This window comes from Balaenoptera acutorostrata, chromosome 10 (assembly GCF_949987535.1).
Source record: "Balaenoptera acutorostrata chromosome 10, mBalAcu1.1, whole genome shotgun sequence".
Taxonomy (NCBI): Eukaryota; Metazoa; Chordata; class Mammalia; order Artiodactyla; family Balaenopteridae; genus Balaenoptera; species Balaenoptera acutorostrata.
In genome coordinates, this window is record NC_080073.1 from 53,471,661 (window position 1) to 53,487,341 (window position 15,681).

Consider the following 15,681-nt stretch of genomic DNA (forward strand, 5'->3'; position numbering starts at 1 on the left):
AGAATCCTTTTATTCTTTGGAAGTAGGGTTCACCTAGTCTTACGCTGGTCTGCACTTCCAGATTTCTTCACCAGAAGTTCAAGCTGAAGTTGGGTTTTATTGACAGATGACAGGCTCATTTTTGTAAACGATACAAATTTCTAGGGGAATCATTTTGTTTTCTGCATAGTCAACATTTATGCATTGAATATTCTGTTAAAATATTTATGCAGTGAGTTATGCAATTAAATTAACTTGGATTTTATTAGAACCTGTTATGTATCCATGATCTTTTAAGAAAATAATTTTATATATTTGAGAGATGGGGGTGTAGATGGAAGATTGTGACTATGCAAGTGACTGGTACTGTAATGTCTCTTTGGGGGACATTTGAGGGTCTGTAAGTCAACATTTTGTACCTTGTTCTGTTCAGTCATAATAAGAAGCCTTGAGAACACATATTAAAATGGTAATTCAACTGAACGCTAATTTTGTAAAGGCTGATAACTCCAGATTACAACTCCGATAGATAACAAAGGGGCCTCAAACACTGTACTTTGATCCTCCTTTTAGCCACATGTGGTAGAGGCATTAAAAATAATCATGTTTTCTCTTCCCTGCTGCTTTTTAAAGAAGTAGAAATGACTTTTTCAGAAGAGTTTAAAAACATTGGCCAAATTGTTCTCATAACAGACATTTCAGAATAAGTTAAGTTTTTAATGTGGTTTAAGAGGGAATTTTTTTGTCACTTCTTCAGGGAAACCTTCATTAAGCATCTGTCATAGGACTATATTAGGTGCCCCCACTGTGTACTACACAGTAAAGCAAAGTGTTTTTTTTTTTAATTATTAGCACCTTTAATTATTATTTATTTATTGATTGATTTATTTGGCTGTGTTGGGTTTTTGCTTCTGTGCGAGGGCTTCCTCTAGCAGCGGCAAGCGGGGGCCACTCTTCATTGCGGTGCGCGGGCCTCTCACTATCGTGGCCTCTCTTGTGGAGCACAGGCTCCAGATGCGCAGGCTCAGTAGTTGTGGCTCACAGGCCCAGTTGCTCCGCGGCATGTGGGATCCTCCCAGACCAGGGCTCGAACCCGTGTCCCCTGCATTAGCAGGCAGATTCTCAACCACTGCACCACCAGGGAAGCCCCAAAGTGTTTTAACAAAGCATATTTGCAGCCACTTAGATAATGCCCCACCGAAAAGGAAATTCCACCTCTAACCCCCTTCTAATGACAAGAAACTTACTTTATTCAGTTTTGTTCTGTTTGAAGTTTCTGAGTTGGTATTTATAAGTTGAAAAGAGAGATTTAAAAAAATGTGTTAGGGGCAAAAAAAAAATGCTACAATGTGGATGAACCTGAAAAACATTAAGTAAAAGAAGGCAGCCACATACTGCATGGGAGCATTCATATGGAATGTCTAGAATAGGCAAATCTATGAGACAGAAAGCAGATTAGTGGTTGCCTAGGGATGGGAAAGGGGGTGGGGAGAGAGAAATGGGAAGTGACTGCTGATGGGTGGAGGATTCTTTGGGGGATACTGAAAATATTCTAAACCAAGATTATGGCCATGGTTGTACTATTCTGTAAATATACTAGAAATCACTTAATATTAAAAACAGGTGAATTTTATGTATGTAAATTCTATCTCAAAGCTGTTAAAAAATCTGTTAGAAATTTTAAAAAAGGGAAAGAATATAAGTGTATTGATTACTTTTGGAGAAATTGATCTGTATGTGTTCAAGTGATTCCATCCAGGAAGATGGAATTCTGAAAATCCCTTTAAGTTTCTCAAAACATTTTAGATTTCTTACAAAAAAAAAAAAAGATTTTTGATTGAGATTTGGTGTCGTCAGATTTTTGGCATGAGTACCATCTGCATTTGCCTTTCGCTCCTTCATTCCCAGGCCCCCAACCCCTCAGGTGCGTGTAGAAATGGGTTGGGTGTGTTTTGCCTCAATTGCTCCAAGCCTTTCTTTCTCTATTTTAGCTGCTGATGCAAAAGAGAAACAGTTCTGGGTGACTCAGCTTCGAGCTTGTGCCAAATACCACATGGAGATGAATTCTAAGGTAAGTCACTGCGGGGTGGGTTGGAGGGGGGGCGTTGCATCTGCTGGGATCAGCCTTCAGCCCAGTGATTGGCTTCTTGGGGGAAGCTGTTTTCCATAGTATCTTTAAAGTTCTCCACCATCGAGGAATTCATACTTGTCCTGTGACATTTACATTTAAAGCCAAGAGAAAGGTGGGAGGATTTGCTTGTAGGTAGAGTGAAGGGGCATGCAGACACTTTATTGGAACTGATTCTGGAAAGACACTTCTGTGTCCTTCTGTGTTGTCCATTTAGGCAGCTGGTAACTGGTCTGCAGAGAAGCTTGAGCAGATGGTGTCACTGTGGCGGCGGCAGAGGAGTCAGATTTACTGTTCACGAAGACTCGTTGTTGTCACAGACCCTTAAATAAAACGAGACCCCAGCTCGATGAAGCGCTCTGTAAGGTGCTTCTGCATCTAAGTGTTTCAGAATGTTCTCAGGGAGTTTGGCATCCATGTATGAATTAGCTTCTCCTCAGGATTCAGTCTGAGATCTTGGTACAGATGTGCAGGGGATAGGAGATAGGAGGTAGACATTTTCATGGATTATTTGGAGGATCTCCTATCCTTAAATACAGGTAATAAATAAGTCAGACAGAGAAAGCCAAATACTATTTGTTATCGCTTATATGTAGAATCTAAAAAAATAATACAAATGAATGCATATACAGAATGGAAACAAACTCACAGACATAGAAAACAAGCTTGTGGTTGCCAAGCGGATGGCGGGGGAGGGATAAATTAGTCGTATGGGGTTAACAGATACAAACTACTATACGTAAAATAGATAAGCAATAAGGATTTGCTGTGTAGCACAGGGAATTACAGTCAATGTCTTGTATTTTAATAATCTATAATGGAATATAATCTGAAAAAAACCCACAACTGAATCACTTCGCTGTACACCTGAAATGAACACAATATTGTAAACCAACTGTACTTCAATTAAAAAATTGTATAGGAAATAATTGTCCAATGAATTTATTCAGGGCAATAAATATTTGTTAAAATTAACGTTCAAAGGGCTGCCCGTTTTATGTCATTAGTTCAAATTTAGTTACGATATCCGTTTGCAGTCTTTTTCTGTATTCCATGTATCTGATAGGAAGACCCACACTTCAGACTTCTTAGGCTTCCATTTACTGTAACCTGTCTGCTGTCTTTCTCAGGGAGGACATGGAAATGTCTTGCTTAGTTATACCTCCCTGTTCTGCTTCCAAATACAACTTGAAATGATTTCTTCACAATGATTTTGTTTATTTTTTTCTTTCTGGAGACATCTTCTCTCCTTGACTCGCTTATGACAGTTGCATTCACTGTAATGCCCCTCTTGACTTGCCCCAAATGTGGTCTTTAATCATAGATAGGGCCCCACTTCTTTTTTTAAAAATTTATTTTATTGAAGTCTAGTTGATTTACAGTGTTGTGGTAATTTGTCCTGTACAGCAAAGTGACTCAGTTATACATATGTATACATTCTTTTTCATATTCTTTTCCATGATGGTTTATCCCAGGATATTGGATATAGTTCCCTGTGCTCTACAGTAGGACCTTGTTGTTTATCCATTCTGTGTATATCAGTTTGCATCTGCTAATCCCAAACTCCCAATCCATCCCTCTCCCCCACCCTCTCCCCCTTGGCAACCACAAGTCTGTTCTCTGTGTCTCTGAGTCTGTTTCTGTTTTATAGATAAGTTCATTTATGTTGTATTTTAGATTCCACATATAAGTGATATCATATGGTATTTGTCTTTCTTTTTCAGATTTACTTCATTTAGTATGATCATCTCTAGGTCCATCCATGTTGCTGCACATGGCATTGTTTCATTCTTTTTTATGGCTGAGTAGTATTCCATTGTATATATGTACCACATCTTCTTTATCCATTCATCTGTTGATGGACATTTAGGTTGTTTCCATGTCTTGGCTATTGTGAAAAGTGCTGCTATGAACATAGGGGTGCACGTGTCTTTTTGAATTATAGTTTTGTCCGGATATATGGGTAGGGCCCCACTTCTAAAGCTTTTTTCCCTCTGGCCTGCTTTATTTTCCAGGAATTATAGTAGGAGTTCTGGACATTACATCAGTATTTTATAAACACCTAGGCAGGGCAGTATAAAATTGTTTTCTTTTTATATGTATTGTTTTACTTTTTATAAAAGAGAACAGAAGGGGATCAAATAAAAAGGACATATCTTCACCTATTGCCATAGGTGCTTATTGGAGATGACTGCTCTTTGGTACATCAGCCTAGTAAATTTAGGCATGTGTTAGTGTGTATGTGTATGTATCTGTAGCTGTACATTTGTTTTTTACACAAATGGATCGTATCACGCACACTGTTCTATCTTTTGGTTTTTTTTACACTTATTAATGTATCTTGGAGATTTTTCCCTGTTTGACATCTGGATCTACTCCACTCCTGTTAGGATGGCCAGATACTGTTCTAAGGGGTGGATGTCAGTGCTTTATTTGAGTCCTTCACTGACAGACACTGACCATTTGATTGTGGTTGTTATACATGATGCTATAATAAACATCTTTGGACACACATCTTCTGGTACCTCTAGGTGTGTATATATATGAATCTATACCAGCGGAAGTACTGGGTTATAGAATAGAACATGGAAGGTGGATTCGCTTGTGGGGTTGACTTGTATACTAAGTTCACTAAGTCTCTTCTACTTCTAAGTCTGCTTCTGCTGTCTCTTCAGATGCTAATTGGGCGTTAGTACCTTCTCCCCTGCCTTTCAGCCCCTAAAGGATGAACGTGTGACAGGAGGGGATGATTATCACTGCCTCTGGAGGTTAAGTCTCCAGCCAACCCCATGATGGGGAGAGAGGGGGTGGGGTTCAAACTCTGGGGGGGCACCCAGGGCTCCCTTTCGGCTCAGCTGCCTCTTTTCTGACTGTCGCTCCCATCCCCACCACAAACATACTCCTGTTGCAAGTTCACTGCTGACAGCTTGTGAAGGCATTTTTTTTCCTGTAATGGAAGTAGCATTGCTTTTAAAAAATTGTGAATATTACCTGTACGCAATGCAAAACATTCAGAAGATAGGACAGTGTAAAGAAGGAAAAAAATCACCCCAAATCCCAGCCCCAGACCTAATCTCTGATGATACTATTTGAGTGTGCATCCTTATCTGTGTAGAGAAATATCAACAGAAAGAGGTCACGTGACCCCATGTGGGGTCCATCCTTCCAGTCTTTTCCATACAAGCATGGGGGTGTGTGCTATTTCTGGGAATCAGAAAGCTTATCTGTTGTGGGGAGGTATGGGTGGGGAATTCTATCAGGCTGTGTGTTATGCCTTGTGTGAAGAGTAAGGAGATGTGTAGCTGCTGTTTAATTGGTTCTCCCAGGAAACTCGGTTTCTGATGACTAATGACTACAGCTTTCCTGACTGTCTGCCGCCCTGGGGTGTGAGCCAGAGGGCTTTGCAGAGGTGCTTAGCTGTCTTGGCTGCGTGGCATCACAGCAGGGAAGCACCGGCCACCGGGACTAACCCAGTGGCGTCTGTGGAATCTGGAACCATGTGGTTGTGAGGGACTTCAGACGTCATCCAGTCCTGACCCCACTGCATCCCACCATCCTCACAGAAGCGCGTACCAGAATATTTATGGTAATAATGAAAAAATGTGGGCTGATTCTCTCAAAACAATCCCTGGTTTTATTCACCTAGAGGGGGCATTGCTGGTACCTCACTGAGTGAATGCTAAGAATTTGGGGAGTCATCGAACAAATGACATCGAATACCTCTCTTCTATGACTAAACAAATTGGAGGCCCCTCAGAACAGTTTGGAATAGCTCAGAAGTAATGGAATGATTAAAAAGTGGGAAGGGATCCCAAACACCCTCTGTTCAATGTGTCTAAAAACAGTAGCTATAAGGAATAGGACAAGAGGTAGGTCCTAAAACTGTGTGGTCCAGTATGGAGGCCTTGGGGCACGTGAGGCTGTCCAAACTGACATTATTTGAAATTAAATTTGAAATTCAGTTTCTCGGTCATGCTTAGCCACATTTCAGGTGCTCAGGGGCTATGCTTGGCTGATGCCTGCCATACTGGACAGCACAGGGTTAGAACATCTTCCATCATCCCAGAAGGTTCTTTTGGCAAGTGCTGATAAAGCTTCCATTACGGCTTCATGGTTTCTAAGGAGGGACTTGCCGGTGTCCGGTTTAATCTCCTCTTGCGCCGTGGACAGTGTTTTGCTTTCTTTAAATCTGGAAAGGTTGACTGGTGCTTCCCACCCCTCTGTCCTTGCTTCTGGGCTTCCCCTGCATCCTTCCGGTGAGGAGTTCTGGTCTGTGCCACAGCCTTGGCGTTGAATATCCTGCTCACTCTCACTTTTCCCGTGGCCTCATCTGTGCAACAGGGACCCTGACCTTACTTGTCTGACGTTAGGAACTGGTGTTCTCATGTGGTCAGATTCCACTACATGCTTACTGCACTGCAGCTGTTTGCCAAGAAAACGAGTTTGAGGTGTTTCTTTTTAAACTTTTATTTGCATTTTTTTTTTTGCAGAATTTACTCTCAGGCCATACGTTTTTGTTTCTTCAGAGTCTTCTGGGGTATCTTTTTCTTCTGTGCAACCTCCTTTCCTGGTTTAGGGACAATCTGCTCTTTTTCAGTGAAGATCATCTCAGTGTGGCCGGGAGAGCTCACGCACAGGTTGATCGGACCATGGGCTCTGCTAAGTCCTGAGCCACATTTTTGGGAGCTGTATTCACCTGAATGGGCTCACTGATCAGGGGATCTACATCTAGGCCCTAAAGTTCAGCATCACTCTCTGCATTTTTGAGCACGTGCAGGAAAAATTCAGCACTCTTTTGGGGCCATCGACCGTGCGTCCAGCCCCGCTGTTTGGCCTGAGCAGACCTACTAACTTCGCCACTGGAATGATGGAATGGCACCCGTCGCTTCTGTAAAGGGACATCCTGCAGATAACTCGGTAGCTTTTTGGATGTGCATACCTTTTATGGCCTGGGCAGTTTCACGAGCGTTCTTAGAATGAACACGAAGATTTGAACCTCTTGTTTTGCATGACTTTGTGAGGTTTTCTGGGTCAAGTGAAGAGCAAACCATTTTCAGAGGTCACCTCTAGGCTGCTTACTGGAAAAGCTAGTTCGAGCTTCTGTGAGGCGCAGAGGAGCGAGGGCAGGCTGCCGTGGCGCTGCTCCCTGGCTCACACAGCCTTTGCTAGCACCCGCTTCCTAAGACAAAGTCCAGAGCTTTACCTTGGCGATGGCTGCCCCTTACATGCCAGGTCCGGTTTCTCCACCTTCGCTCTCGGGCACCCAGTGTTCCAGACACACGGCTCCCCAGGCACACTGTGTACTCTTCCTGCGTTTGTGCTGTTTGCTGGGCTAGGAGTGCCTTTCCCTCTCCGTCCTTCCTGGGGTGAATACCCATGTGGTCTTCAAGGCTCATAGAGTTCTGTGATGCCTTCCTGACCTGCCTGCTCAGAGTGGATCTGTTCTCTCCTGTGCTCCCGTTTATACCAGGACACACCTGTAGGACAGCACCAGGACACATGGTGTGTGTGTGCGTGTGCACACACGTGTCAGCCCTCAAGGCTGTGTCCTTCCACCCAGGACTGTGGGGAAATCATAGCTGTCTCCTCCATACCTGCCACTGTCATGACAAGTCGCGATGGATATAAAGCATTTGAAGCAATAAATGTCAGCCCTGCTTCCTCTTCCTCACTCCTTCCTGTGTGTGTTAGTAACAGTAGTATTAGTAGTGGTAGTGGTGCTGGATTTGGGTTCCCTAAACGATACCCAAGTTATCATATTTTAATTTTCATTGAATACTATTGTATTTTATATTAGATCAAGTACTTGAGGATTCTTTCTATGTAGGGAGAGCTCTGAGCTTCCTGCAGCCAAAAATCAATCAGGAGTAATTTCAAACAAAATGTATCCTGACTTTTTTTTTTTTTAATTGAAGAAAATAGCAATCAAAAGGAACACATTTTGGGGAAAGGAAATAATAATAAATGGCCTCTATCAACACATTTCTACGTGGCAGATACTAAGAGAGGTGCTTTTCTTGGATGATCTTAGGTGTGTCTCACAACAGCCCTATGAGGCAGGTACAACTATGACTGCGTTTTTTGTTTGTTTGTTTTTTTAACATCTTTATTGGAGTATAATTGATGACTGCGTTTTATGGGTGAGGATGGAAAGGATAAGTAATATGCCTGCCCTTGCCTGCATAGCTAGCAAGGGCTGCCATCTCTTTAAAAAGATTTGAGATATAATTCACATACCATAGAATTTACCCTTTAAAAGTGTACAATTCAGTGGTTTTTAGTGTATTCACAAGGTTGTGCAACTGTCAGTGCTGTCTCGTCCCAGAATCTTCGATCACCCTCTAAAGAAACCCCTCCTGTGCCCATCAGCAGTCCCTGCTCATCCCTCACCCACCTCCTCTCCCAACCCCTGCCAACCCCAAACCACTGTCTCTGAGAAGTTGCCTATTCTGGACATTTCATGTAAATGGAATCATTAAGTATGTGGTCTTTTGTGTCTGGCTGATTTCACTTACCATAATGTTTCCAAGCTTCCTCCATGTTGTAGCATGAATCAGTACCTCATTCCTTTTTATGGCTGGATAATCCCATGGTATGGATATGCCACTTTTTTTTTTTTTTTTTTTTTTTTTTGCCTTGGCCGTGCGGCATCTTAGTTCCCTGACCAGGGATCGAACCCTTGCCTCCTGCAGTGGAAGCACGGAGTCCTAACCACTGGACTGCCAGGGAAGTCCCCATGATATGCCACATTTTTTTATCCATTCATCAGTTGATGGATATTCGGCTTACTTTCACTTTTTTGTTATTGTGAATGATGCTGCTATGGACATTTGTGCACAAGTTTTTGTGTGAATGTATTTTCTCATTTCTTTCGGGTATATACCTAGGAGTGGAATTGCTGGGTCACGTGGTAACTCTGTTTAACTTTTGGAGGAGCTGCTCTTTTCCAAAGCAGCTGCGCCATTTTACATGCTCAGTGAATGAGGGTTCCAGTTTTCCTACATCTTTGTCAACACTTGATCTTGTCAATTTTTGATTATAGCCATCCTAGTGGGTATGAAGTTGTATCTCATTGTGGTTTCGACTTACATTTCCCTAGTGACTAATGATTTGGGGCATCTCTTCATGTTCTTATTGGCCATTCATGTGTCTTCTTTGGAAAAATGTCTACTTCAATCCTTTGTCTTTATTTATTTATTTATTTTTAACTGTTGAATTGTGAGAGTTCTTGATATATTCTGGGTACTAGACACTTATCAGATACATGGTTTACAGATATTTTCTCCCATTCTGTGGCTTGTCTCTTCACTTTTCTCATCTTTTTTGACATAAGCAAAAATTGTGAGGACAAATGGGACATCTGGTATAATGGAGTGGGGATTGGAGTCCAAGGACCTGGTTTCTGGCTGTGCCTGGACCACTCACAGCAACTAACTAGTCTTGTTGTCTAGAGTAACTTAATCTCTCTTAACCTCTGTAAATGGGGCAAAATAATTGGCATCAACCATACAGGATGGTTTTTAGGGTGAAATGACATTAAGTAATTCACAAACATCAGTTCTTTTTATAGCATGAACTCTTCTAGCTCTGCCAGAACATCTGTGTTGACAGGTAACTTGGTCGTAGAGCTGGGTTCCACCTGAAGATGGATCACTCAGGACTAGAGGCTAAGAACCGCCTCCAAAACCTGACTGTAATGACTCTTTCCCCGACAAGGTTGGCTAGACTGCCCAAAGGATTATATTCCCCATGCATCAGAAAGTTCGAGAATAATCCGGACTGAACCAGTTTGGCGGTTTTCATATTGTGTGGTCTTGTGGCCCGTAGTTCCAGTCTCACTTTCTGAGGCTGTGGGGTGGCCCGGCCACCTGGTTCACAACCCGTCCTCTAGTGCCACTTGGGACGAGTTACTGTCTGAGCCTCAGTGCCCCATCTGTGAAAGGGGGATGACAGTTATCGATGCGAAGATCGAACTGTGGGTTGTGGTGAGGTTTCCGTGAGTTAACGTCTGTCATGCTCTTACTGTAGAGCCAGATGCTGAGTTAGTTTCCATAAGGGGTGCTGGGCTGGCAGGAGGACCCTGCCAAGTTGGGCCTCATGAGGTCATCTCCCTGGGAAAAGGCCAGGACCAGACTGCCCAAGACTGTATGCACGGCTTGCGACACGGGGTATTTCTGATGAACGAGTCTCTAAGATAATCAGAAGAGAAATTTTTTTTTCTGGGTGCACCACACAGCTTGCGGGATCTTAGTTCCCCGACCAGAGATTGAACCCGGGTCCACGTCAGTGAAAGCGCCGAGTCCTATCCACTGGATCGCCAGGGAGTTCCCAGAAGAGAAACTTTTTACCTGTTTAAATAGCCAACATTAAAATAGATGGAAAGTTTAAGGGGAAAAAAGGGTGGAGAAGGTGTACCATTGTGGAACCAGTCAACCAGTCAAAACAGACAACAAACAGAGCAAATAGAGATACACAACACACACAGTCTTTGGAAGGAAACATAAGGGCCTTGTAACAGTGGTTGCCCCTGGGAGGGAAGGGGGAAACTGGGGATTTAGAGTTGAAAGAAAGTAGGGGTTTAGGTGTACCCTTTGATACTTTTTGAAATTTTCATGTTGTGTATTGACATATACACATATAGTAGTTACTCAAATGATTAACATTTAACTTTGTAAAATTTTTCCTTTTTAAAAAGCATGGCTGAGGCTGTTTGGCAAAGTGCTGTGCTCTCTCAGGCTACTGTCAAGTTGGCCCTTTATCTGCAGACAGAAGCTCTTCCCCAGTCACTGATTAGCCTGCTTCTCTTTATATTCTCTCCTTGAAGGTCTTAAAACCAAATGTCCTTAAAGATATTCAATAATTCCGGATTCCTGCCAATTCAGATGAGGCTTCTAGTCTTGTTTCTCAGAATTGATTTTACTTGATATGGTTTGGGGTGTTTAAAGTTTAATGCTCTTTGGGGGAAGTGTTCCTTTCCCCGCCCCCACCCCGATTTGAATCGAACAGTGATGAAGTGTGAACGTGGTTCCCTCTTCTTCGGCTGAAGCCTTCGGTGCTGGGGCGATTGACTGAGGAGCAGGGAGCCTGCATCTGGGTATGGGGTTCTGTGAGCAGAGCTTCTCCACTGGAGGTTGAAGGGGGTTGTGCTGCCTACCTGACAACATTTTTTTTTTTTTTTAAATATTTGTATTTATTTATTTATTTTTGGCTGCATTGGGTCTTCGTTGCTGCGTGCGGGCTTTCTCTAGTTGTGGCGAGCGGGGGCTACTCTTCCTTGTGGTGCATGGGATTCTCATTGCAGTGGCTTCTCTTGTTGCAGAGCATGGGCTCCAGGCATGCGGGCTTCAGTAGTTGTGGCAGTCGGGCTTGGTAGTTGTGGCTCGCGGGCTCTAGAGCGCAGGCTCAGTAGTTGTGGCACACGGGCTTAGTTGCTCCATGGCATGTGGGATCTTCCTGGACCAGGGCTCGAACCCGTGTCCCCTGCATTCGCAGGTGGATTCTTAACCACTGTGCCACCAGGGAAGTCCCCTGACAACATTTTTAGAAATTGCCTGTGTCTCAAAAAAATTCAGCTCATCCTTCTTACTGTACAATATACTAGCCTGATTTAATATTTTAAATGTGTTTTATTTCTTTACCCAAATTGTTGGGTAAAAACCAAGATATTTGGGACTTCCCTGGTGGCGCAGTGGTTGAGAATCTGCCTGCCAATGCAGCGGACGCGTGTTCGAGCCCTGGTCCGGGAACATCCCACGTGCCGCGGAGCAACTAAGCCCGTGTGCCACAACTACTGAGCCTGCGCTCCAGAGCCTGCGAGCCACAACTACTGAGCCTGTGTGCCACAACTACTTAAGCCCACGTGCCTAGAGCCCATGCTCCACAATAAGAGAAGCCACCGCAGTGAGAAGCCCGCGCACCGCAACGAAGAGTAGCCCCCGCTTGCCACAACTAGAGAAAGCCCGCGCAGCAACGAAGACCCAACGCAGCCAAAAATAAATAAATAAATAAATAAATTAAAAAAAAAAAAAAGCAAGATGTTCACCTCCCACTGAGGCCCTCAGGTAAAAAGTGCCCCAGGTTGAGAAGCAGAGCATCACAGGGTCCTGTCTGTGTTCCTAAGTGGCAAGTCTTTGCGGGAATCTCATACGATGGGTTTGAGCTTCCTAAACACTCCCAGTAAGTAAAGCTGGACAAGCCCATCGGAGGATTTACTCTTCTTGGCTCCATCTTCCTGTTTTCTGTTGTTGGGCAATTTTACTTTCATGTTATATTGAGTGCATTGCCATTTTTCTTGTAGAATTTTTCACAGATAATTACCTTTTGGGTACTTAAAACTAAGTGTAAAACATCACCCTCTGAAACACACCATCAAATTAAGTAAATAAAACACAATTTAAAAACAGTCTTTATTAAAACGATAGTTTGGGGAGTTTTTATTGCCTTAATAAAGTGCAACAATTTTGCATACATTCTCGAGCATAGTTTTAAAATTAGGCTGCCTGCCTTGCCCAAAAGGGAAGTATTAGTGCTACCAAGGAGGATGATCTTAGGCCAAGGGGACCTTCAGATTTTTTAAATTTTTAAGGAAAAAGTAAGGGTACAGTTTTGATTCAGTTGAACTCATTTATTCCACCTTTTATCTGTATATATATAGGGCTTTGTTCTTGAATAAGTAGTTGAGTTGCTGTTTGTGTCTAGAAGTTCGGTGGATGGTTTTATATTGTGAGGCCTCTTTGAGAAGTTTTGATTGGAGGCAGGATAAACAAGTCTTGGTCTGAGGACATTTCCTACACTTCATCGTAGGCAAGTATGAATGAACACACTAAGGACAGGAGAATCCAGGCATACAGTTGGGATCAGCTGTTCACGGTCTGGTCACGGTTTTGCTGACATTGGGAGAGAAGTTTAGAAGGAGGCCAACTTGGGAAGAGTATTCAACAAACCCTGAGTGCTTGGGTGCCATGACATTCTGGCTCTGGGGACATGGTGATTCCATGGAGAGTGGTTACATGGAGCTTACACTTTTTCGGGGAAGACAGTCAACAGATACGTACTGTCAGGTAGCCATAAGTTCTAGAAGAAATAACAAGGTCAGAGACTAGAAAACAATTGAAGATTTTAAGGTATTCCTACTCAAAAATATATCCCATGTATGTTGCATTCTTTAAAAATGTCAGTATCTTGAAAGATCAAGAAGGCTGTGGAAATATTCCAGATTAAATGAGCCTAGAGACATGACAACTCAATACAATACCTGACCTTAAACTGGATTTGAGTCTGTATTGACAAAATTAGATAATGGATCGTGGTTTAGATAAAGGTAGCTGATAAATGTTTTGTGGTTATGTAAGGAAATATCCTTGTTTTTAGGAAAGACACCCTGAAGTAGTTAATATTTAAGGGCAAAAGGCCATGATGCATGTAACCCTCACTCAAATGGTTTAGGAAAAATTTTTAATATGTCTTATAATTACACTTGTGTGTGTGTGCACATGCGTGCACCCGTGTACTGGGGAGAGTAAAGAGAGGGAACAAATGATAAACGGGATAAAATGGTAATTGGTGAAACTGACTAAAGGGTACACAGGAGTTTTTCTTTTGGTGGGTGTAACTTTAAGTTTGAAATTATTTCCCTGTAAAAAATTTTAAAAAATCAGGTATAGTCTAACAAGTTTCAAAACAAGATCCTATTCTTAAAAAACAACATATATTCCTTGGGAGAAATTTTCTATAAATCATTTATAAATTAGTATGACTTTTTCATTCTTTTTTTTTTGGCTGTGCTGTATGGCATGTGGGACCTTCTTTCCCCAACCAGGGATCGAACCCACGCCCCCTGCAGTAGAAGCGCAGAGTCTTAAACATTAGACCGCCAGGGAAGTCCCATTTTTCATTCCTTTTTTTATTTTTATTTTTAATATTAGTATGACTTTTAAAAAAAGTAAATTTTCACTTGCTATTATCTAGCTGAGACTAGCCACCAAGGTGCTTGATGGTTTTCTGAGAATTAAAGATAATTTGGGGAAAGGAGGCATGATAGGGTCATTGCAGTCAGGCTAATACGGAGAACTGGTTAGAATACTGGGCTTTGAAGAGCAGGGAGGATGATGAGTTATGGGTGACAGAGACTTAGAAAAGGGGGTGGGCAAGCCAGTGATAAACTACCCCCGACTGAAGGTGGGCAACCTCTGTAGCCCCTTCTATGTGTAACTTTGGCATTTATCTTTAAAAAAAATTTTTTTTTATTGAGATATAATTTAGATACCATGAAAGAAGGTTGTGGATGACCAATAATAATGATATTTTATTTTATTTTTTTAAACTTTTTATTTTATATTGGAGTATAGTTGATTAGCAATGTAGTGTTAGTTTCAGGTGTATAGCAAAGTGATTCAGTTATACATATACATGCATCTATTCTTTTTCAGATTCTTTTCCCATTTAGGTTATTACAGATTATTGAGCAGAGTTTCCTGTGCTATACAGTAGGTCCTTGTTGTTTATCCATTTTATTTTTATTATTATTATTTTTTATATAAATTTATTTTATTTATTTATTTTTGGCTGCATTGGGTCTTCGTTGCTGCACGCGGGCTTTCTCTAGTTGCAGCGAGCGGGGGCTACTCTTCATTGCAGTGCACGGGCTTCTCATTGCGGTGGCTTCTCTTGTTGTGGAGCACGGGCTCTAGGCACACGGGCTTCAGTAGTTGTGGCACGTGGGCTCAGTAGTTGTGGCTCGCGGGCTCTAGAGTGCAGGCTCAGTAGTTGTGGCACACGGGCTTAGTTGCTCCTCAGCATGTGGGATCTTCCCAGACCAGGGGTCGAACCCGTGTCACCTGCATTGGCAGGTGGATTCTTAACCACTGTGCCACCAGTGAAGCCCTCCATTTTAAATATAGTAGCATGTACATGTCAATCCCAAACTCCCTAACTATCCTTCCCCACCACCCTTCCCCCCAAGTAACCATAAATTCGTTCTCTAAGTCTGTGAGTCTATTTCAATAACAATGTTTTATATCACTATATTGTAATATATAAAATTATTATGCCAGTAGCTATCACAACTGATCAAAATGCTAGGCACGGTGGTAAGTACTTTAATAGACATTATTTCATTTATTCCTTAAAAGATGCTTACAAGGTCGTTTTAGTTTCCTAAAAGAGAACGAGGATAACAAAACCCTGAGAGATTATAAATAACTCCCTTGGGTCACATATCTGGTAAAGGGCTGGATTTTGAACCCAGGTCTCTGGTACCCTGAAGCCAGTGGACGAGGCTGCCTCGCCGTGTCCGGGACCCCTGCTGCAGGAATTGGGCTGGCAGGGTGAGCAGAGACGTTTTACTTGTCTCTGGTACCTAGGAACAGAACACGGGGTACTTCTTGAAATGTGGAAGAAGAAAATTGATACTTCTCAGCCCAGGAAGGGAAGAAAGATTTTGTAAGTAATAAATCTTCAATGTATTAATGTAGGGAAATGAAAATACTTGGAAAGTTAATTGAGTGGTTTTGGGTTAGTATCAGTGGAGTCAGTTCTGGGCTGGACCCCTCCATTTACCCACCCACCCATCGAGG

At 42.4% G+C, this 15,681-nt stretch overlaps 1 protein-coding gene across 4 annotated transcripts in view; it reads left to right on the plus strand.

Annotated features, from left to right (window-relative positions):
- Positions 1-15,681, plus strand: part of OSBPL10 (oxysterol binding protein like 10) — a 387,153-nt gene that overhangs the window by 184,761 nt on the left and 186,711 nt on the right. For all 4 annotated transcript variants that reach the window (XM_057554937.1, XM_057554935.1, XM_057554936.1 and 1 more), the window contains one exon: positions 1,971-2,050. In XM_057554937.1, the coding sequence (XP_057410920.1) occupies positions 1,971-2,050 (80 nt within the window). The remainder of the gene's footprint in view (positions 1-1,970; positions 2,051-15,681) is intronic.